General features: G+C 47.9%; 1 protein-coding gene across 3 annotated transcripts in view; it reads right to left on the bottom strand.

Annotated features, from left to right (window-relative positions):
* Positions 1 to 21813, bottom strand: part of LOC121023476 (zinc finger protein 215-like) — a 68915-nt gene that overhangs the window by 15875 nt on the left and 31227 nt on the right. For all 3 annotated transcript variants that reach the window (XM_040465415.1, XM_040465417.1, XM_040465416.1), the window contains exon 7: positions 13395 to 13558. In XM_040465415.1, the coding sequence (XP_040321349.1) occupies positions 13395 to 13558 (164 nt within the window). The remainder of the gene's footprint in view (positions 1 to 13394; positions 13559 to 21813) is intronic.

The following is a 21813-nucleotide window of genomic DNA, read 5'->3' as shown; positions in this document are numbered from 1 at the left end:
ACTCAGAAGCCATCAGATCATGACCTGAGCCAAAGTTGGACACTTAACTGACTGAGCCACCCAGGCGCCCAGAATGTTTTAACTCCTGTTATTTCCTCTCAGCCTAAATGTCACCACTACCTTGTGTTTTGAATGTATCTTGTTTGCTTTCCAGACCCCTTTGGACATTTTTGTTTCTGTTTTATATAATGTTTGTCCACACCTGGACCCATATTTACCTCTTTCTTTCCTTTTCATTTTTTGTTCCAACTCAGACTTTCCACCTTACATCTCCTACCTTTCTGTCTAAAGTATACTGTCTAGTGTTTCCGTCAGTCTTCTACTGGTGGCAAACTCTCAATCTTTTCATCTGAAAATATTTTATTTTTCATTCATTCTTGAGCAATGCTTTTTCTGGTATACAACAGGCAAATAGCCTTTCCACACATTAAAGAAATCCTTCACTGACTTTGACTTCCATTTTTGCTGGTATCGGTCAGTCTTACTGTCATTCCTTGGAAGGTGACCTTTTTTCTCTGGCTGACTTTAAGATAATCTCTCTAACTTTTTTTTTTCTGAATTTTGTGATGTTTCTGGGTGTTGATTTCTTTTTATTTATCATGCTTGGGATCTGCTGAACTTATTCAATGTGTATATTGGTATCTTTCATTAGTTCTGGGAAATTCCCAGCCATTTTTTCTTCAAATATTGCTCTAACCTCTGCTCTGCTGGGGGTTTCTCTCTAAGCTCAGTCAAGTTCCCTTGACCATCATGACTCCATTCTGTATCTTTTCTCTTGGGACTTTACTTGATTGCATACTGGATCTTCTCACTCCTCTTAGTCTCTCTTTTGTATTTTTTCTTATTTTTTGTCTCTCTGTGCTGAATTATGGATAATTTTGTTAGTATTTCTTCTAGTTCATAATTCTTCTTCTGGCTGTGTTCCATCTGCTGTTAAATAAATCTCTGTTGTCTGTATTTCCAGTTTTGTGATTTTTGTGTTTCTAGACATTCTCTCTGATTCTTTTTCAAACCACCTGTCCCTTTTTATAGGTTTCTGTTTCCTACAGATATTTCCAAAGTTACATTTCTTCAAACATTGCAAACATGGTTGTATAATCTGTAACCGGTGACTCCAGTGTCTCAAATGTCCCTGGGTCAGCTTCTGTTGTGTGTTGTTTTTTCCTCTGCTTCTTACTCATTTTCTCTTGTTTCCTTGGGTGCCTGGTTGTCTTTGAATTTTCATCGTCATTGCCATTAAAAAAATAACTTTGGGTTTTCTTCAAGGCACAAGATAAATGTATCCTCCTCCAGATAAGTTTTGCTTTGCTCTCACAGATGCTATGGTGGGCAAAATTCTAAGATGACTCCAAATGACCCACACCTTTGTATAATCCCTTCCCCTTGAGTAGTGTAGATAAGACCAGTGAATATGGTGAAATATCATTACTGTAATTATGTTATATATATATATATATATATATATATATATATATATATGTATATGTATATGACAAATCTTCTTTATCCATTTATCAACTGATGGACACTTGGGCTCTTTCTGTAGTTTGGCTATTGTTGATAATGATGCTATAAGGTGCCTGTGCCCTTTTGAATCTGTATTTTGTGTTCTTTGGGTAAATACCTACTAGTACAATTGCTGGGTCATAGGGTAATTCTATTTTTAACTTTTTGAGGAGCCTCCATACTGTTTTCCAGAGCAGCTGCACCAGTTTACATTCCCACCAACAGTGTAAGAGGGTTCCCTTTTCTCCACATCTTCGTCAACATTTGTTGTTTCCTGTGTTGTTAATTTTAGCCATTCTGACAGGTGTGAGGTGGCATCTCATTGTGGTTTTGATTTGCATTTCCCTGGTGATAAGTGATGTTGGGCATCTTTTTATGTGTCTGTTGGCCATCTGGATATTTAGGAATAAACCTAACCAAAGAGGTAAAATATCTATACTCTGAAAACTATAGAAAGCTTATGAAAGAAATTGAAGACACAAAGAAATGGAAAAACGTTCCATGCTCATGGATTGGAAGAACAAATATTGTTAAAATGTCAATACTACCCAAAGTAATCTACACATTTAGTGCAATCCATATCAAAATACTGCCAGCATTCTTCACAGAGCTAGAACAAATAATCCTAAAATTTTTATGGAACCACAGAAGACCCTGCATAGACAAGGAAATCCTGAAAAAGAAAACCAAAGCTAGAGGCGTCACAATCCTGGACTTCAAGCTATACTACAAAGCTGTAATCATCAAGACAGTATGGTACTGGCACAAGAACAGACACATAGACCAATGGGACAGAATAGAAAACCCAGAAATGGACCCATAAATGTATGGTCAACTCATCTTCAACAAAGCAGAAAAGAATATCCAATGGAAAAAAAAAGTCTCTTCAGCAAGTGGTGCTGGAAAAACTGGGCAATGACATGCAGAAGAATGAACCTGGACCACTTTCTTACACCATACACAAAAATAAACTCAAAATGGATGAAAGACCTAAATGCAAGACAGGAAGCCATCAAAATCCTCGAGGAGAAAGCAGGCCAAAACCTCTTTGACCTTGGCTGCAGCAAGGTCTTCCCAGACACATTTCCGGAGGCAAAGGAAATTAAAAAAAAAATTAACTACTAGGACCTCATCAAGACAAGAAGCTTCTGCACAGCAAAGGAATAATCAACAAAACTAAAAGGCAGCTGACAGAATGGGAGAAGATATTTGCAAATGACATACTGGATAAAGGGTTAGTATCCAAAATCTGTAAAGAACTCAACACCCCAAAAAACAAATAATCCAGTGAAGATATGGGCAGAAGACATGAATAGACACTTTCCCATGATACATTAAAAAAAATTCCTATGAATTCTTAAGAAAAGTCAAACAGTCCAATAGAAAACATTTCATGTATAGACATTTCACAGAAGAGTAAATGCAATTAGCCAAACAGATAAAAAAGATCGTTTACCTCTCTAAAAACCATGGAAACATAAATCAAAACAAAAATGAGATCATTTCTCACCACTGGATGAGCATGAGTTTAAGGGACTGATACATCCACTATTGGCCAGAAAGACAAAAAGTTGAGTTTTATATACATGGTTGGTATTCACTGATAAAAGGTGTTTATGCTGACTTTGCATAACTAACCAGAATTTGAATGTGCACTCCTTTCAATTTAGAGATCCCATGTTAGTGGAAGCTAGTCTGTTCATATATGTGAATAGAGTACACATATCTATCTATGGCTAGATACAAGATCAAAACACAAAGTTCAATAACTTATGTGACTATCAGCAATAATCAATCACAAGTGTCATGGAAAATTAGATCTCATTCACAAGAGGCACTGAAGCTCTAAGTTAATGAGATGGAGAAAAAAGAAGTATGCAAAACTCACATGAAGAAAATTACTTAAAAATAAAAATTTCTGAAAAATATAAAGTAAGATGTCCGAGAAAGGTGTAATAAGTGTTGGCAGAATTGTTTGTCTTGGCAAAAAAAAAAAAAGTTGAAAACAACCTAAGAGTCCACCAACATGTGGCTGGCTACATGAATCTTTTATCCATAGTGTGATAGTCAAAAAGACTGATATATTTCTACGTGTAATCTCTATTTATTTAACACATATATCTCCAAGACACAGAAAGCAAAAACTATACGTTGAAGAAGAGCGTTTCTCAACAGTGAATAGCATCGCTAATGTCCAAAAACGTTGACTAACATGCTTTTGATATTACCACTCTAGAAAAGTTGTGAGCAGTTGGCATGGCTGATGCCCCGCTTGTCAATGAGTCTTGTGCTCAGAGCCTGGAGTCACCGAGGGACAGAAGGTCCCCAGAGGTGACTTTGGATGAATCCCCAAGCTGAGAGACACTGTGTGGCTCAGGGCTGAGTACTGCAGGAGTCAGCAATGCTTGCCCATCCCTAATGCCTTCACTGCCCACAGCTTATAAGTGGGGAGTCAGCCCAGCGACGGGAATCCCAGCTTGGATCTTTGTCACCTCACACCCTTGGAGGAGCTGTCCTCCCACAAGCCCAGCTCAGCACCTTGGAGAGGTCTGGTTTCACTGCGGGGGGGGGGGGGCCGCGGGCGGGGAGATGGTCGGGACACCCCACCAGGTAGGTCAGGCTGATACAAATTTCCGAAAGGCTTCCATCTCGTACCGAGTATGACTGGAGCCCGCAGAGCAGGGATGAACACCTATGATTACAGGGTTTATCAGCTGGGTTTGAACCCTAGCACTACCACTCACTAACTCTGAGACTGAACAAATTGCTTAACTTTTCTGTGCCTCGGTTTTTCCATCTGTGAAAAAAATGGGGATGATAAAGTAGGGTGGTTGGGAATATTAAGTGTATTGTATGAGAAGCACTCAGTTCAGTGTCTGGCTCTCAGGATTTTTATTTTATTTTTATTAAAAAATGTTTTGAAGTTTATTTTGAGAGAGAGAGAGAGTGCACAAGGGGGAGAAGGGCAGAGAGAGAAAGAGAGAGACAGAATCCCAAGCAGGCTCTGCACCATCAGCAAAGAGCCCAATGCAGGGCTCAAACCCACAAACTATGAGATCATGACCTGAGCCGAGATCAAGAGTCAGATGCCTAACCGACTGAGCCACACAGGCGCCCCAGGAAGTGATATTTAAATGCCAGTTATCCTTCTGCTGACGTAGTACAAGGGACTCAAAACTAAGTCAGAGAGGCAACCTCAGTGCTATTGTCTTTTGGGGCCGGATCATTCTTTGCTATGGAGGGAGGGGCTGTCCTGTGCACTGAAGGATGGTCAGCAGTGTCCCACTAGGTGCTACTAGCAACTTTCCCAGGCATGACAACCCAAATTATCTCCAGACATTGCCCCATGTCCACTGGGGGTGGGGGGACACAATCATCCCCAGCTGAGAACCGCTGCTCTAAAGTGAGCTCCCTGTGAGTGGAGGCATGCGAGCCAAGGCTGTGAGACAACGGGGTGGGGAGACTCTGGGTCTGATTCAGGCTCTTGTGAAGAGGCAGTTCCTAACATCTCATTACACCCCCAGGATCGACACTTCTGTGTCGCTCATCAGGCAGCCTCATTTCTCCCATCAGCTGGCTGATGGCTCAGATCCAGGGTCTCTGCTCCCCTCCACTGCTTCAGATTACGCTGTTCTAATCCACATCCGTGAAGAGGTAATACTGCACAGTTCTGAGAAACACAGACTCATCCATTTGGAAAAAGTAATAAAGACCCCACACGGTGCTCTAAAAATTCTGCACATACTAATAATCCCATGGCATGGATGATACATGGTCACCATTACTCCTACACGTTACGGATAAAGAAACCAAAGCACAGAGAGGTTAAGTAGTTTACCTAAGGCCACACAGCTAGCAAGTGGCAGGGCTGCGATCTGAACCCAGGGGCTCTTTCCACGCCCCTGCCTCACTTCTGGTGGGTTGCCAGCCATTTCTGGCATCCCTTGGCTGGTAACTTCATCACGTCAAGCTGTTTTGGTCATCACGTGCTATTCCCCTACGTGTCTCTGTCTTCATATGATCACCTTCTTGTAAGGACCTCATCTTAACGAATTACATCCACAGTGACCTATTTCCAAATGAGGTTACATTCTGAGGAACTGGGGGTTAAGACTTCAGGGGGGTGGGACACAATTCATCCGCAACAACTGGATAGTAGGATAATCTCCACATCTCAAAACCCTTAACGTCATCACATTTGCAAAGTTCCTTTTGCCATGTAAGGTCACATATCCCCAGGTTTCATGGATTGGGGTATGGACCTTTCTGTGGGGGCCAGGCATTATTCCACCTAACAAGTGAGGTGCTTATGTCCCAGCCTCCCGGGGCTGCCCTTCTGTAGCACTGGAGGTGACAATGGCAGGGGGCTGACGGAGTGTGAGAAAACTAATACTTTCCATGAAGAAGTTTAAGACTACGTTTTCATGTCTATTTTATTACACAATCCCAGCAGCTCAGGCACTAATAATGGAAAGAAAGACAAGGAACACACACTTGCAAAGAAACTGATAATAGTAACGGCTGACCCTTAGTGACAGCTTGCCACCTGCCTGATCTTGTTTTAAGTATTCTTCTTCCAGGACCTTGTGTGACCCTCACAGCACTACATTATCCCATTCTACAGAGGAGGAAACTGAGGCTCAGAGAGATTAAGGTATTTGTCCAAGGTCACACAGAATCCAAACCCTGGATGTCTGGTTGCAAAAGTATTCCTTTTTTTTTTTTTTTTAAGATTTACTTATTTTTGATGGAGCACACAAGCAGCAAAGGGGCAGAGAGAGTGGTGGGGGGAGACAGAAGATCTGAAGTGACAAGACAGGGCTAAAACCCACAAATGGTGATATCGTGACGTGAGCTGAAGTCGGAGGCTCAACCGACTGAGTCACCCAGATTCTCCACAAAGCATTCTTAAATTCTATTTCCCTACCATACACTACCTCCTATGCTGGATGCTGGGGAACAAAGACATGAAAAAGAAGTGGTCCCTGCACACAGGTGGGAGGGTGCTCACAGTCTAGTGGGGGAAATCGATCATTAGAAGGCCTTGGGTAGGGAACTGTAATTAAGATGCTATGGGGTCGTCTGGGTGGCTCAATCGGTTAAGCATCTGACTTCAGCTCAGGTAATGATCTTGAAGTTCATGAGTTCAAGCCCTGTGTTGCACTCTGTGCTGACAGCTCAGAGCCTGGAGCCTGCTTTAGATTCTGTGTTTCCCTCTCTCTCTGCCCCTCCCCCACTCACTCTCTCACTCTCTTGCTCTCTCTCTCTCTCTCTCCCTCAAAAATAAACAAGCACAAGTTGGGGAGGGGAAGAGCGAGAGGGAGAAACAGAATCTGAAACAAGCTCCAGACTCTTAGCTGTCAGAACAGAGCCAGATGTGGGGCTTGAACCCACAAGCTGTGAGATCATGACCTGAGCTGAAGTCAGCCGCTTAACCAACTGAGCCACCCAGGCACCCCAACATTAAAAAAAAATTTTTTTAAAGATGGTATGGAGTTATGAAGCAGAGACACACGACAAGACCAAAACTCTTAAACTAGAAGCCCCATTTGATGGGCAGAGTGTTTTAAGTTCAGGCTCACTGCCAACATGTAATACTTGGGAAATTTCACATTTACAAATTTTCTTGAAAAATGTCAGAAGATCTGGCAGTGCTTGGCCCACCACTAAAGCTGGTGAGAGCCCAGAGCAGCTGTCTCATGTGAGAGCCCTCCCCCCCCCCCGCCCCCACCTGTGGCACTCAGCCAGGCTCACTAACTTATGCATGTGCCAGGCCTCCATAGGTATTTGAACGTGAGACCTCCCAGGAAGACAAATAATGCACGTGTGCTTCGTGAAGGAACGTTTGAGCATCCTTTCCAGATGAGCTCAGCCCCCTTCTTTTCTCCTAGGTCTCTGCTCTGGTCTCATCTCTCCCCTCTTGCTCTGCTCCTTGGGTGTCCTCTGTGGTCCAGGAGCTTTTCCAGAGAGAGACCATGGCCAACCTGACAGCAGTAACTGCCTTCCTCCTCCGGGGCTTCTCGGCTGTCCCTGAGTCACAGCTGCTCAGCACGGCCACCTTCCTCCTCATTTACCTGGCCACTGTTCTGGGAAACATCACCATTGTGGCGGCCGTGACACACGATGCCCGCCTGCACACACCCATGTACTTCTTCCTCAAACACCTCTCCTTGGTGGATATCTGCTCTGTGTCCACCACCTTGCCCCGGGCCCTGGTGGCCACCATGCTGGGCTCCAGGGAGATTTCCTTGTGTGCATGTGCATCCCAGCTCTTTGCCTTTGTCTGCCTTGGGTCCACGGAGTGTTTTCTCATCACCTCCATGGCTTTTGATCGATGTCTGGCCATCTACAAGCCCCTAGTTTACACAGCAATCATGAGCCCCCAGACCTGTGTCTTCCTGGTGGCAGTGGCCTGGGGCAGCGGGCTCCTTTTCTCTGTCTTCCACACAGCCAACACCTTCTCCCTGCCTTTTTGTGGCCCCAACGTGATTGAGCACTTCTTCTGTGACATCCCCCCACTTATGCGCCTGGCCTGTGCCAATGCGGATGCCCACGAGGCGGCAGGGTCCACAGCCAGTGGCTGCATCATCATGAGCTGCTTTGCCCTCACTGTTCTGTCCTATGTCCGCATTGTGGCCACTGTGTTTCAGATCCATTCCACGGCTGGCCGCTGGAAGGCCTTCTCCACGTGCTCTTCCCACCTGGCCACCGTTCTCCTGTTTTACGGCACCGGTAGCTCTGCCTACATGCAGCCCGCCGCCAGCTACTCCCCGATGCAAGGGCGCGTAGCTGCTGTCTTCTACTCTGTCCTCACACCCACCCTGAACCCACTAATCTACAGCCTGAGGAACAAGGACATGAAGGGAGCCCTGAAGAAGCTTTATCTTCAGGTACCCTTTTAGAACTTGGTAGGTAGACATGGGAGGGATCCAGAAACCCTCCCAGAATTTTCCTCCTGGTCATGGTCCAGGTATTAGTGCCTCCAAAGACCACCTGGAACACACCTGTAGCCAAAAATTTGGCAGCAAAGTTGGATGACATTGAGCCCTTCCACGGTCCTAGTGGATGTCCAGGTAAGATGACATTGAGCCGTGCCGGGGCCCTAGTGGATGTCCAGATAAGGTGGAGACATGTCCAACATGCATCTAATTTAGGAAAATGCTACCATATGTACACAGGGAAAGACAGAGATAGAGGGAGCGAATAAATAGTGGGGATCATTCCATCCAAGAGCCCCTTCAATGACCCTTTGCCCTGGAGTGTGAGTCCAGTAGGAAACCATCCTCTCAGTTCCCATGGCCCTTCCACAAAAGGACACAGCATGGCCGACTCAATGTGAGTCTAATGTCTAATGGCAGACATTCTTCATCTAGTGTCTGTCCTAAATGCAAGCCAATGACTTCATCAGAAGAAGCAATGATTCCAGAAGGAAAACAGACCATATTGGACTTGCAGGGATACACTGTGTAGTCTTCATGTGACTCCTTCTAAGGGAACGTCGAAGGCATTTTTGTCTTCCTACCATGTTTACCTAGTAGCATTGCATGAGTTGGATTTTTTGCTCAGTTGCTTTCGCAGAAAACGAGTTAACGGTGGCTTCAAAACCACAGAAGCCCTCATTCTCATTCATGTAAACACCTGTGCTTGTCTCATTCATGTAAACACCTGTGATCCTGGTGTCTGTGTGCCACAAAGTCATCCTGAGACCAGATTTCTCCTATCTCATTGCTCTGTATCCCTCAAGTCCTCCGATCCATGCAGCTTTTTTAAAAAAAAAATTTAACGTTTATTTATTTTTGAGAGACAGACAGAGACAGATCATGAGAGGGGGGAGGGCAGAGAGAAAGGGAGACACAGATTCTGAGGTAGGCTCCAGGCTCTGAGCTGTCAGCACAGCGCCTGATGCAGGGCTCAAACCCATAAGCCATGAGATCGTGACCTGAGCCGAAGTGGGGTGCTTAACTGACTGAACCCTCTCTATCACTTCAAAAACATTACTTTGTTGAGACATTGGGAGTGGGGGGAGGTTTTAGGAAAAGTTTGCTGTGCTACTAACATATCCTTGAGGATTAAGAGTCCTCTTCTACTTGGGAATACCAGCCTCTTGATCAAATGCATAAGCCCTGGGAGATACATAAATTGTCCAAAAAGAGAAAAGGGGCATGTGATGAGCCAGTTAGATTACATACATTTTTGGTGATCACGTGGGTGTGGCAGACACACCCTTAGGTGATCACCAATGAATCACATCCTCCTTATATAATCCCCTTACCTGAATGTGGAAGAAACTTGTGACGTATTTTTAGCCAAAAGAATATGGCAACGGTGATGGGGTGTCATTCCCATAATCACTTGAGATCTACTCAGTGAGACAGAAAACATCCAGTCACTTGGGTATCCCAGGTTTGGGGTAGCAGGCTCTCTATAATCCTGTAGGTCTCAGCTCCAATGCCACCTCCTCAGAAGGGTCTTCCTTAACTCTCCCATCCAAAATAGGTCACCTCCAGGTCACTCTCAATCCCCTCCTTTTGTTTTATTATGTATGTTGCATTTATCACCCTTCTGAACTACTTAGTTGTTTTGGCCACAAATCCCCATCCCCTCCCTCCAAATACAACCTCCAGGAGGGCAGAGCTCTGTTCTCTTCAATGCTGTGTGTACTGTCTGGCACACACTAGGTGTTCAATATGTGTTTCTCCAAACAAACAAACGTGAAGCAGAACAACAAAAAACCAAAAAGCCAGAGCTGCACTGGTGTTATCTGGAGTCAGGGGGCTGGGACCCCTGAGCCCTTAATGGTTTCTAGTCCCCTCTCCACGGTTATTTATGCCACACCTGCATGGCATCATGGGGCTCCACAAACCCAGTAGGGACAACCCTTTCCCTAGTCAGATTAACTAGTGCAGTTGAATCCAGACCACCACCAATTGGAGGATAGTCCATCATTTCACACTCCACCAAGAAAGAAAAAGGCATCGCCAATCGAACTTTGACACTTTGTCAATAAAACACATCTTGGTTTCCAATATTAAAATGTGCTGCTCAGCCTTCAGATCACACCCCAAATATCACTTCCTCAGCACCCCTGCTGGCGAAGCTGGGTCATTTTCCTTCTATACTCTCAGAACTCTCCTTTCTCCAAAACATGCATTTCAGTGTCAGTGAATTGTTTAGCTATTTGTTTACAAACCTATTTCCCCATGAGAATTAAAGCTGAATGAAGGTAGAGATTACATTTGTGTGCTTTGTGTTATCCAATGGCATGATGGAAAACCCGCTCTCTGAAAAAAATTGTAGCATTTGCTAATTTCCATGGTGTAAATCACCTCACCACAGCTGATGTCAAACTATGAATCTATAGGGTAACAACTGGTTTGTAACATTTTCGAACGTTAGTAATTAACCCTTGAGAGATGTGCTAGCATGCTCCAGCACCAAACACGATGTCCATGAAGAATAGACACTCAATAAACAATTGGTTCGTGAATGAATACGTTCATGTTAAATCACATTGCACGAATACGTAGCAAGTCCTTGAAACTTAACACACCTACATGCAGTCTCTATTTTTCCTCCTTCCCCAGTTTTCCTGCTCCTTCCCCAGTGTTCACCCCATTTAGTGCACTGCCATCCATCCATCCCCAGGGCAGAAATCTAGCAGGTTACTGATTTCCCTCTTACCCCCACCTCTCCCCATCACACTCCACATCCACTGTGTCCCTCCCATGCATTTAACACCGGGCCTTGACCAGCATCCTAACCCAGCACACACCATCTCTGCCTAGACTATTCCACAGGCCTCCTCCCTGATCTCCCTGCCTTCACTATTACCTTCCCAAACTCCCCTCCACCCAGAAAACACGGATTCCTGTTTAGAATATGAATCACATCGTGCTATCCCTGTTGCAGCCCTTCACTGCCCTAGGCTCTCCATGTGCGGAACCCTATCCACCTCTCCAGTTTCCTTCCCTGCGCCCTCCCCTGCATCTTTTATCCCAAGCTATGCTGGTGTGTTATCTCAGTTCTTCAAACACGTCAATCCTTTCCCTGCCTCAGGGCCTTTCCACTTGCTCTTTCCTCAGTTCAGAAAACCTTTCCCTACATTGGGGCATTGCTGCTGCTTCATATTTGTCATCTCTTTCAAAAGACCTTTCTAAACCACCTCTGAGTAGCACGGCCCTTCCCATCCCTTATCATACTTGGCTCTGAGACAAGGGGAGTTTCCTCCGGGGAGGACGCAGCCGCCACGCCACAAGGAAGTGCGCCTGTGCGCAAGACTCGGGACTACATTTCCCAGAGTGTTCCGCGCGCGGGGGCCTGGCGCACTTCCGCTTCCGAAGGGGTCAGGCGGTGCGGCGGGGTCGGAGCAGCGCAGGTGCTGAGCCTGTGGCTGTGCGTGTCCGCGTGTGGTGCGCGTGGCGGGTGAGCGAGTGCAGGTCTTTGTGAGCGCACGCGCGTGAGGGCGGATCACAGGTGGGCGGGCGAGTCCCTTTGTGTGTGCGCGCGCGCGCGCGCGAGGGCAGATCACAGGTGTGCGTATGAGTGCAGGTGTGTGTGTGTGTGTGCATGTGCGCGTGAGGCCGGAACACAGGCGGGTGTGCGAATGCAGGTGTGTGTGTGCGCGCGTGCATGTGCGTGCGCGCTGAGTGCGGATCACAGGCAGGCGGGTGAGTGCGTGTGCGTGTGTGTGCACGCGCGTCAGGGTGGATTACGGGCGTGCGAGTGCAGGTGGGTGTGTGTGTGAGAGAGAGAGCACGCGTGAGGGCAGATCACGGGCGGGCGAGTGCAGGTGTGTGTGTGCGCGCATGAAGGCAGATCACAAGCGGGCATGTGAGCGCGTGCACAGCGAGGGTAGAGTGTGGTTTGTCACGTACAGGTTTGCCATGGCTGAGTTGGGGGTTCGTGCGGTGGGGACGTAGTCCTGAGCGATTCTGTGTGGGAGGGACGCACCCCGCCTGTCGGATGTTCGCGTGGACAGGGCTGACACATACCTGCCTGCAGAAGTGGTGTGTGTGTGTGTGTGTGTGTGTGTGTGTGTGTGTGATCGTGCACAAGTGCACGGGGGTCTCTAAACCTGTGGTCACACCCATGTGAGTCCATGCTCATCGCCCTTGTGTCTGAAGTTTTGGGGGCGCTTGTGGAGTTCTACTCGTGGGTGGTGAATGGGACGGACCTTCCATTCCCGTGGGGAACACAGGCCAGGGACAGCCGTAAAACAACGCTGTCACTCATGAGTGCTCTGAAGAAACCACCAGAGGGCACAGGGCACAGCGACTTAGGGCTGGGCCACTGGGGCAGTTAGAGACCCCCTCCAGGAGGGCCGTCTGGGCTCAGCCCTGAGGGATGATCATATGCTGGAGGAGAAGCTGGAGGAAGAAGGTTCTAGGCAGGGGGAAGGGCAAGGACAGAGGCCCTGTGGCAGGAATGAGGTCGGGATGCTGGAGGAACGGGAGGACCACCGCTGGCCAACACAGGTTAGGAGGCCAGACCAAAGCCAAGAGGCGGAGGACGCACCGCGCTTAGTGAGAGGCCACAGCGGATAGGTGGCCAAGGGTGTGGCTACAGGGAAGGTGAAGAACCCAGGGCCAGTAACACCATCTGCATTCACTAGCTCATGGTATGCCTGCCACGTCCTACAGGTACATCCCATTCCTATCCCCATTTCCCAGACAAGGACACTGAATCTCAGAGAGAGGTCATATAGCTAGTGGGTCACAGATGGCATTCAAACCCAGAACCCTGGTTCCACACTTCAAGTGCTCAGCTTGGATCAGGCTGCAGGGAACAGTGGCCATTTACCAATTCCTCCAACCCCAGAAAGGGAGGTGGCCCTTCTGGGTCCCAGAGGAGGGGCTGGCAGCATGGCCCACCAGGGCCCCGTCACTCACCGCTCTTTCCTTCTCCACCAGTAGAGGGTCTCTGAAGAGCAGGGCATGGTTCTGGGCTTGTGACTGCGATGCCCCTGGTAAACCGGTTGATGTTCTGGGCTTATGACTGCAAGGCCCCTGGTAAGCCGGCTGTCTCTGGTCTTCCCTGGAAGGGTCCCTAGGATCTGAAAGACAGGACGTGGCTGTGAGTTGGACACAGAGCACACCCGGCCCAGGCAGCAGTGTGCCGGTGGGTGCGATCCGTTAGCGGATATCCACGGCCTCCTGTGTGCCGGGCGTTCTCGGCCACTGGGATGCAATTCTGATGCAGACTAACGAGGCCCCTGCTTGTGTGGAGACCAGGAATGACGGAGACATTAAAGAAACCCGCAGGCGTGGTCATTCAGCTGGTCACAAGCGCTGTGCAGAAAGTAAGGCCGCGGTGGATCAAGCAGAGTCCAAGGGCAGCATTCATACTAGCAACACGAGGCCAGTGTTGGGGGACAGCCTTAGCTGGGCTGAGTAGGGGCACCCTCTTTGGCTGCAGGGTCTTCCCATGTGCCACAGTGCCCACCCTCCCTGTTTGTTGGTCCCCAGCAACTGAATCCCATTTCTGTTGTGGGCAGAGAATTACTTCCATCAGAAAAGGGGGAAATGGAAACAAGACGAAGAAGGGCAATGTGTTTCAAGAAAAACAGAAGCCAGCATTCAGGCTGCCCGCTTCACTTACTCCCTTGCCAGCCCCCCTGGACACTGAGTCTGAGATCCTCAGAGGTGGGGAGGTTGGGGTCCTACAGTGTCAAACTGGAAAACAACCCATCTACGGGGGCCAGTGTGACCTGGCTCCAGCCTGTCATCACTGCAGGAATCCAGGATTTGCAGCTTGAGGGCCCCTCGTTTTTCAAGACCCTCATCATTTGGGTTTTTGTATGAACGTCCGCAGTTTAAAGTATCGGCGGTGGACCCATCTGCCGGTAGCCATGTGGCACACACCTCACCTCCCTCAGGTCTCTGTCCAGTCACCTTCCTGTATCTCTCCTGACCACGCTGGCTGGCACCTAATCTCCCATCAGTCTCGTCCCTGCCTGCCTGTTTTCCTCTAGTACCTGGCACCGTGTGACGTGCTCTGTGTTTTGCTGGTCTGTCTGTTGTCTGGCCTGACTAGAATGTGGGATTTGCAAGGGCAGGGTTTTGGTCTGTATCCCTGGTGCCTAGAACGGTGCCTGGTGTAAGTCGACCCCAGTAAATCTTTGTCACAGTGAGTGCATTGCAGTTTCCTGTAGAGCCCCATAGGAAGGCCAGGTTCCACGAGTCTGTGAGCTCTTCTGGCTCTTGGACCGCCACATGCAGCCTCAGCCATGCTGTGAGGAGTCCTGAACTTTTCTCTTTTGACTCCCCTCCCAACCCCAGACTCCCTTTCCCTGTGACCATGTGAAGGGCTAGTCATTCCAGGAGCTGATTGCTCTCCAGGATGCAGCAGTAGACTTCTCCCAGGAGGGGCGGGGGCAGCTGAGTCCCGGCCAGAGGCCCTGTACTGGGACATCATGCTGGAGAACTACAGGAACCTGGTCTCACTGGGTAAGGGCAGTGATTTTTCAGTGACCTCAGACCCCACCTCACTGCATAGAAGCCAAGGGGCATCGGGAATGTCAGCACTATGTTGGGATGGGGTTCAGCCACTCAGTGCCTCTGTTCGTGGTCTTTCCACCCTGTTTCTCCTGAAGTGCCCACCTCTCTGGATGAACATAATGGAAAAGCTAAGGGTGACAGGCTTCTGGCATGGCTGGATCTAGGAGCTCAAGTGTCACTTTCTGGTCTTAGTTTTCTTGGTCCTCCATAGGCTCCCACTGTCTGTTTCTCAGTTATGTTTTCTCCTCTCTTAGCTCCACTACCACTTCTGGCCCCTTCCGCTTCTGGCAGCAGTAGGCTTTAATGACGCTCAGTGGTCCCAGCAGGGTGGGCGCCTCTCTTTCCCAGAAGTTCTAGCAGAAGCTGCAGACCTGAGTGCCATCAGACCATGTCTGTTTCCTCTCTTTTTTTTTAATGTTTGTTTATTTATTTTGAAAGAGTATGAGCTGGGAGGGGCAGAGAGAGCCAGGGGAAGAGAGAATCCCAAGCAGGCTCCACACTGTCAGCAGAGAGCCTGACACGGGGCTCAATCTCATGAACCGTGAGATCGTGACCTGAGCTGCAACCAACAGTCGGAGGCTTAACTGACTGAGCCACCCAGGCACCCCTGATTTCTTTCTGAAGCCAATGGCTGAGGCCAAGAGATCGGGCTTTGTAATTGGCCGCACTTGGGTTACCCAGTACTGGTAGCCGACACCTGCTGAGCACTTGTGTGCCGGTGTGTAGGGGAAGGCAAGAGGACAGGCTAGATGGGGCTGGCAGGGCCAACAAGGGCCCAATAGTCAGAGTCCCCTTGAGGGGTGCCCGCAGGGAACACACTGTGGACATCTCAGCTTGGTCTAAAGCCCTGTTTCCGTCTCTGGCTCTCTTTGTCCCTGTGGTAGGGCTGACGGCCCCTGTGTCAGTTCCTCAAACTTGTTTCTACCACACCCTGATGAAAGGTACATTTTACTCCCCAGCTCACTGCACATACTATGTCCGCATCTGATACGACTGAAACGAAAATTTCACAAAATGATACTTACTTACCCTTATTATACACGACAGGCTGTTGTTCCATTCTGTTTCATTTTTTAAAACCTCACGTCACAGCCCACTACAGCAGCGGTCGAACCAGGAGAAGTTCTGCCCTGAGGTGGAGTGTAGCGGTGTCTGAAGATAGTTTTGGTTGTCACAGCTGAGAGGGTGCCGTCGGTGCCTCGTGGAAGTGGCCGGGGATGAGGCTTCACATCCTACGATGCCCAGGACGGTCCCCACACAGAGAACTACGTGACCCAAGATGCCAGCAGTGCCAGAGTTGGAAATGTGACTCAGCAAAGAACAGCAGCTGCCTGAAACCGCGTGTTCATGTGATCCAGCACCGCTGAGACCCGGCTGCGAGGTAGTGTGGGCTCACTGCAGCCCACGCGGACTCCTGAGACCCCCAGATCCTGTCCCGCCCTTTCCAAGTTCTCCTTTTCCCAGACGACACGTTCCATTCCTCTGTGGGTCAGTCCTGCTTTACCATATTATAATCTGTGCACGCTTCCCCTGTTCCCAGCCTGGACCCTGACGTCCAGCCTCACCGGAGAGCCGCTGCCTCAGAGTTCTCCAAAGACACAGAACCAATAAGCTGTGTGTGGAGTGATTTATTTTACGAAATGTCTCATGCACTTCTGGGGCTGCCCAGCAGGCTGGAAACTCAGGCAGGGGCTGATGCTGCAGTCTTCAAGCAGAATTTCCTCTTGAAGAATCCTCAGCTTTTACTCTTAAGGTCTTCAACTGATTGGATGAAGTCCACTGACATTATCATGGATGATTTCCTCTACCTAAAGTGATTGTAAGTGCTAGCTACATCTATAAACTAGCTTCCTAGCAACACTCGGATTCATATTTGACTGAAATCACTCGGGACTGACAAATAAGACTAACCATCACAACTGGTAATGGAGCAGCCACCTTGGTTTCAGTGTCTTGTCTCACATCTTACAGGCGTTTGCAGTTTTGAAAACTGTCTTTCAGACCGGGACACCGGGCCTGACAACAGGGACAGCTTCAAAGAAGAACGTCTCTGGAAAGTCCCCAAAACAAAGGACCTGGGGACCTGAACTTCATAAAGACCTGCAGAGAGGACAGCCTCCCCAAGAGGCTGGTCCTGGTGACATCTCTCAGCATCTTCACAGAGAAGAAAGGCCGTGGATGTCCTGAATGTGGGAGAGCCTTCAGCTCCAAGCCCTTCCTCACATAACACGGAAGATCCACACTGAGGAGAGACCCCATGCATGCAGCCAGAGGGCAGGCCTTATTCACCATCAGAGAGTTCATGCTGGTGAGAAACCCCGTCACTGTAATGAGTGTGGGGAGGCCTTTAGTGACCAGTCATCACTCTCCAGCCAACACGGAGGATCCACATTGGGGAGAGACCCCATGCATGCAGCCAAAGGGCAGGCCTTACTCTCCATCAGAGAGTTCACGCTGGCGAGAAACCCTATCACTGTAATGAGTGTGGGGAGGTCTTTAGTGACCAGGCACTCTCCAGCCAACACGGAGGATCCACACTGGGAGAGACCTTACAGATGCAGTGAATGTGGAAAGGCCTTTAGCTGGGCTTCATCCCTTAATCTCCATCAGAGAACTCATACAGGCGAGAACCCCTACAAGTACCCTGACTGTGGGAAACCCTTCTGGTAAAGGTCCTTCCTCACTAAGCACCAGAAAACCCATTTGTAGGAAAACCTACAAATGCAGTAACTGTGAAAAGACTTTCAGCTACAGCAACTCCCTCAGCCTCCGCCAGAGAACTCACACTGGGGAGAACCCCTACATGTGTGAGCAGTGCGGGGACACCAGAGGGAGAGCCCCTACACATGAGCAGTGTGGGGACACCTTCAGTACTGCTCCTCCCTGACCAAGCACCAGCACACCCACAGCATCAAGACACCCAAGAGTGTAAGGAGTGTCTGAGAGCCTTTAGCCATGTTTCACCCCTTAAAGTACATCAGAGGATCCATACCAGAGAGAAACCCTGCACGTACAGTGAGGGTGAGGAAACACCTCTGTGGCAACTAACTCCCAGCAGTTCTTACTAAGACTTACCACCCACACGAAACTTCAGAGCTCATTCATCGTATCACATATTAGTCTTGGGGAAATGCCTTGGGGTTCCCAAGACCACCCCCCAGTTTGGTGACTCAGTAAGAGGACTCAACTCAGCACATAATCATACTCGTGGCTACGAGTTACCATAGCAAAAGGATACAAAGTAAAACCAGCAAAGGGAGAAGGTGCATGGGGTGAAGTCCACAGGGAACCAGGCACAGGCTTCCAGAAGTCCTCTCACAGAACACATGTATTTCCTCTAGCAAGTTGTAACAACACTGCTCCCCCATCTCCTTCTCTAGCATTTAAGCTATTTCCTGACCTCAAGCCCTTTGCTCATGCTGTTCCCTCTGCCCAGAACCCTCTCTTCCCCAGTGTTCCATGGCTGATTTCTCATAAGTCCACCTCTTCAGAAACCTTTCTTCAGACTGGTCTAAAACTAGCCCTCCCAACTGGCACTCCCTCTGCCTTCTTACCTTGTTTTCTTTTTCCTTGTAGCACACACCACCTTGTTTTGCTTATTACCTTTCTCCATATTGTGCACTAAAGTTTGAGAAATACTGGTTTTCGGGATCAACTTGAAAGCCCATATGCCTGTGGGGGCCAAGCACGTCACACAAATGCACAAATGCCTTTCGGTCAAGATCACCTCCTGATCTGCCACAGGCCCCATTAACATGTTCGCACAAAATTCCTGGTCCATGTTTTTTCAACCCTTGGCTTCAGCCTTTGTTTCGAAACTTTAAGTTCTGACAGAATCTCCTGGAGGGCTTGTTAAAAGACAGTGTGCTGGGCTCCGCTCCCAGAATTTCTGATTCTGTACATCTGGGATGGAGCCTCAGAATATTCACTCCTAACATGTTCCTAAGCATACTGGTTTCCTGTGACTGCTTTCAAAAATGGCCACAAACTTGGTGGCTTAAAACAACAAATTTCTTCTCACAGAGTTCTGGAGGTCAGAAACCCAAAATCAGTATCACTGGGTCCAAATCAAGATGTCAGCAAGGATATAATCTGGAGGCTTTCAGTGATGATCCTCTGTTGCCTCCTCAGCTTCTGGTGTTCCTTGGCTTGTGGCTGAATCATTCCAGTCTTCAAATCTTGTGTGCACGCATGTGCGTGTGTGTGTGTGTGTGTGTGTGTGTGTGTGTGTGTGTGAAATCTCATTCTGACTCCTTATAAGGATATATTAATGGCATTTAAGGCCCACCCAGGTAATCCCTCCATCTCAAAATCCTTAATCAGATCTGAAAAGCCACCTTCTCCAAATAAGGTAACATTTACAGGTTCCAGGGATTAGGAACTGGTCTCTTTGGGGGCCATCACTTGTCTGCTTTACCAGGTAATGGGGTACTGCTGGTCCAGGGACCACACATCGAGAAACACTGCCTTAAACCCATGGGCTCAGTAACAGCACGGCTTGGGAGTCACACAGCCTGACTTTGACTTAGTTATGACACCACCAGTTTCTAGCTGGCCCTCTTGAGCAAGTGACTGCCTCTTCCAACCTATTCAACTCTGTGTCCCTACCTGGTCAAGGCATGAGGGTTAGAAACCAGCAGAGGATCTGACCCCTAGTGAGTCAGATGCCCCAAAATGGGGCCTACGGAGCAGACATGGCCTGCAAATGTTCTCTGTTCCTGAGTGGGTTTTTTAAAATTAGCTGTCCCCGGGGCGCCTGGGTGGCGCAGTCGGTTAAGCGTCCGACTTCAGCCAGGTCACGATCTCGCAATCCGTGAGTTCGAGCCCCGCGTCAGGCTCTGGGCTGATGGCTCAGAGCCTGGAGCCTGTTTCCGATTCTGTGTCTCCCTCTCTCTCTGCCCCTCCCCCGTTCATGCTCTGTCTCTCTCTGTCCCAAAAATAAATAAATGTTGGAAAAAAAATTAAAAAAAATAAAATAAAATTAGCTGTCCCCATTAAAATATTGGGAGATGTGACATACAAATTGAGCATTCCAGCTCAATTTTGATTTCTTGAGAAATCAAAAGATTCTGTAACAGGAGCTTCTTTGTTTAGGGTTATCCCCCTTCCTCCTCATGACATTGCCCATCCTGCCCTCTGGCTCCCTTATGTGCACCTCATGGAGGTTCTTTGCCGCTCAGGTTGCTTCTTCTCTTTATTCCAAGCCTATCTTTTTACCTGAGAGGCTGAAGTGGGTGAGGTGCCAGGCAGTGGGTCCTGTACTTCCTTCCTCCTCCAAGATCCCACCTGTAGGAGACCTAATTATGGCCTGGGCACCAGCACTGAACTCAGAGCTTCCCAACTGCAAGCATCAGGGGGAGGAGAGATTCGAAGCCGAGGTGGGGGCACGCTTGACCCCACTGAGGTGGCATTCGTAAGTCTCTGTGTGGGCGTACACACGCACACACACCTACCCTTACTGCTAGGCATCTCTGAATTTCCTGGGGAGAGAGTCCCCGGCTCTTATCAAGAGCATCTCTGGCCCCCAACTGCTTCTGGAAGTCTGGGGTTTGGTTGGCTTGAAGGCATGCAATGGGGACAACACCGAAGTGACCCCATTCCTGGGATGCTGGCTTTCCTTTTTTATATGAGAACTATAACAGAAAAAAGAAAAACCCTACACAAGGAAACCCACAACTGCAACAGTATTATAGGAATGGCTGAGGAAAACCTGTGACCTGATGAGAAGAAAAGTATAAAACCCTCATCAATACATGAGTTTGAATACATGAAAGGACATGAAACAATGTTAATTCTTTCTGATTTATTTATAAGTTTACTAGTCACCAAAAGGCTGTTTTTAATTGATAAGCATAAGTGTTCATCTGGAAGAATAACAATTATATATTTTTCATATAAAATACATATAAATACACTTTAAGGCACAGTAATAGAAAACTCAACTATAAGGCTATAAAGAAGAGTACAGATCTAAGATACAATAGGGCAACAAGCAAATGAAACAAAGTAGATGGTCCAGATACTAGATTCCGTACTATACAACAATATGACTATGAATCATTTACTGATAACTGATGTTGAGGCAATTTACAATGGGTAATTTTGATCTTCTCTTCATGCAATATACCAAAGGGAATTCAAGAGTAGTTAAAGGAGACTTAAAGTGAGGGGTGCCTGGGTGGCTCAGTCGGTTAAGTGGGCAACTCTTAATTTTGGCTCAGGTCATGATCTCAGTTCATGAGTTCGAGCGCCACACTGGGCTCTGCGCTGACAGCATGGAGCCTGCTTGGGATTCTCTCTCTTTCCCTCTCTGCTTCTCCCCTGCTCAAATAAACTTTCTCTCTCAAAATAAGTAAATAAACATTAAAATAAAATTATGAGGGGTGCCCGGGTGGCTCAGTTGCTTGAGTGTCTGACTTAAGCTCAGGTCATGATCTGGTCTGTGGGTTCAAGTCTCACGTTGGGCTCTGTGCTGACAGCTCAGAGCCTGGGGCCTGCTTTGGATTTTGTCTGTCCCTCTCTCTCTGCTCCTCCCCTGCTCATGTGGTCTCTGTCTCTCAAAAATAAATAAACATTAAAAAAAACCTAAATAAATGCAATAAAAATTGGATGCCCTTTCCCCTATTAAATTAACAAAGTGAAAAATGCTGTTAATACATAATGCCAACAAGGATGTGTGGGACAAACACATTACAGGCAGCAGCGCAAACTGGTGTAATGTTTTCAAAGGAGCTTGGATGCATCAAGAACCTTTAAACGATCATAGCCCTCCTGACCCAGTGATTCCCCTTTGGCAAAACCTATCTGAAGG

Source organism: Herpailurus yagouaroundi, unplaced genomic scaffold, assembly GCF_014898765.1.
Source record: "Herpailurus yagouaroundi ecotype Mexico unplaced genomic scaffold, PumYag 557, whole genome shotgun sequence".
Taxonomy (NCBI): domain Eukaryota; kingdom Metazoa; phylum Chordata; class Mammalia; order Carnivora; family Felidae; genus Herpailurus; species Herpailurus yagouaroundi.
Note: the sequence above shows the minus strand (reverse complement) of the source record. Positions and strands in the feature narration are given on the sequence as shown.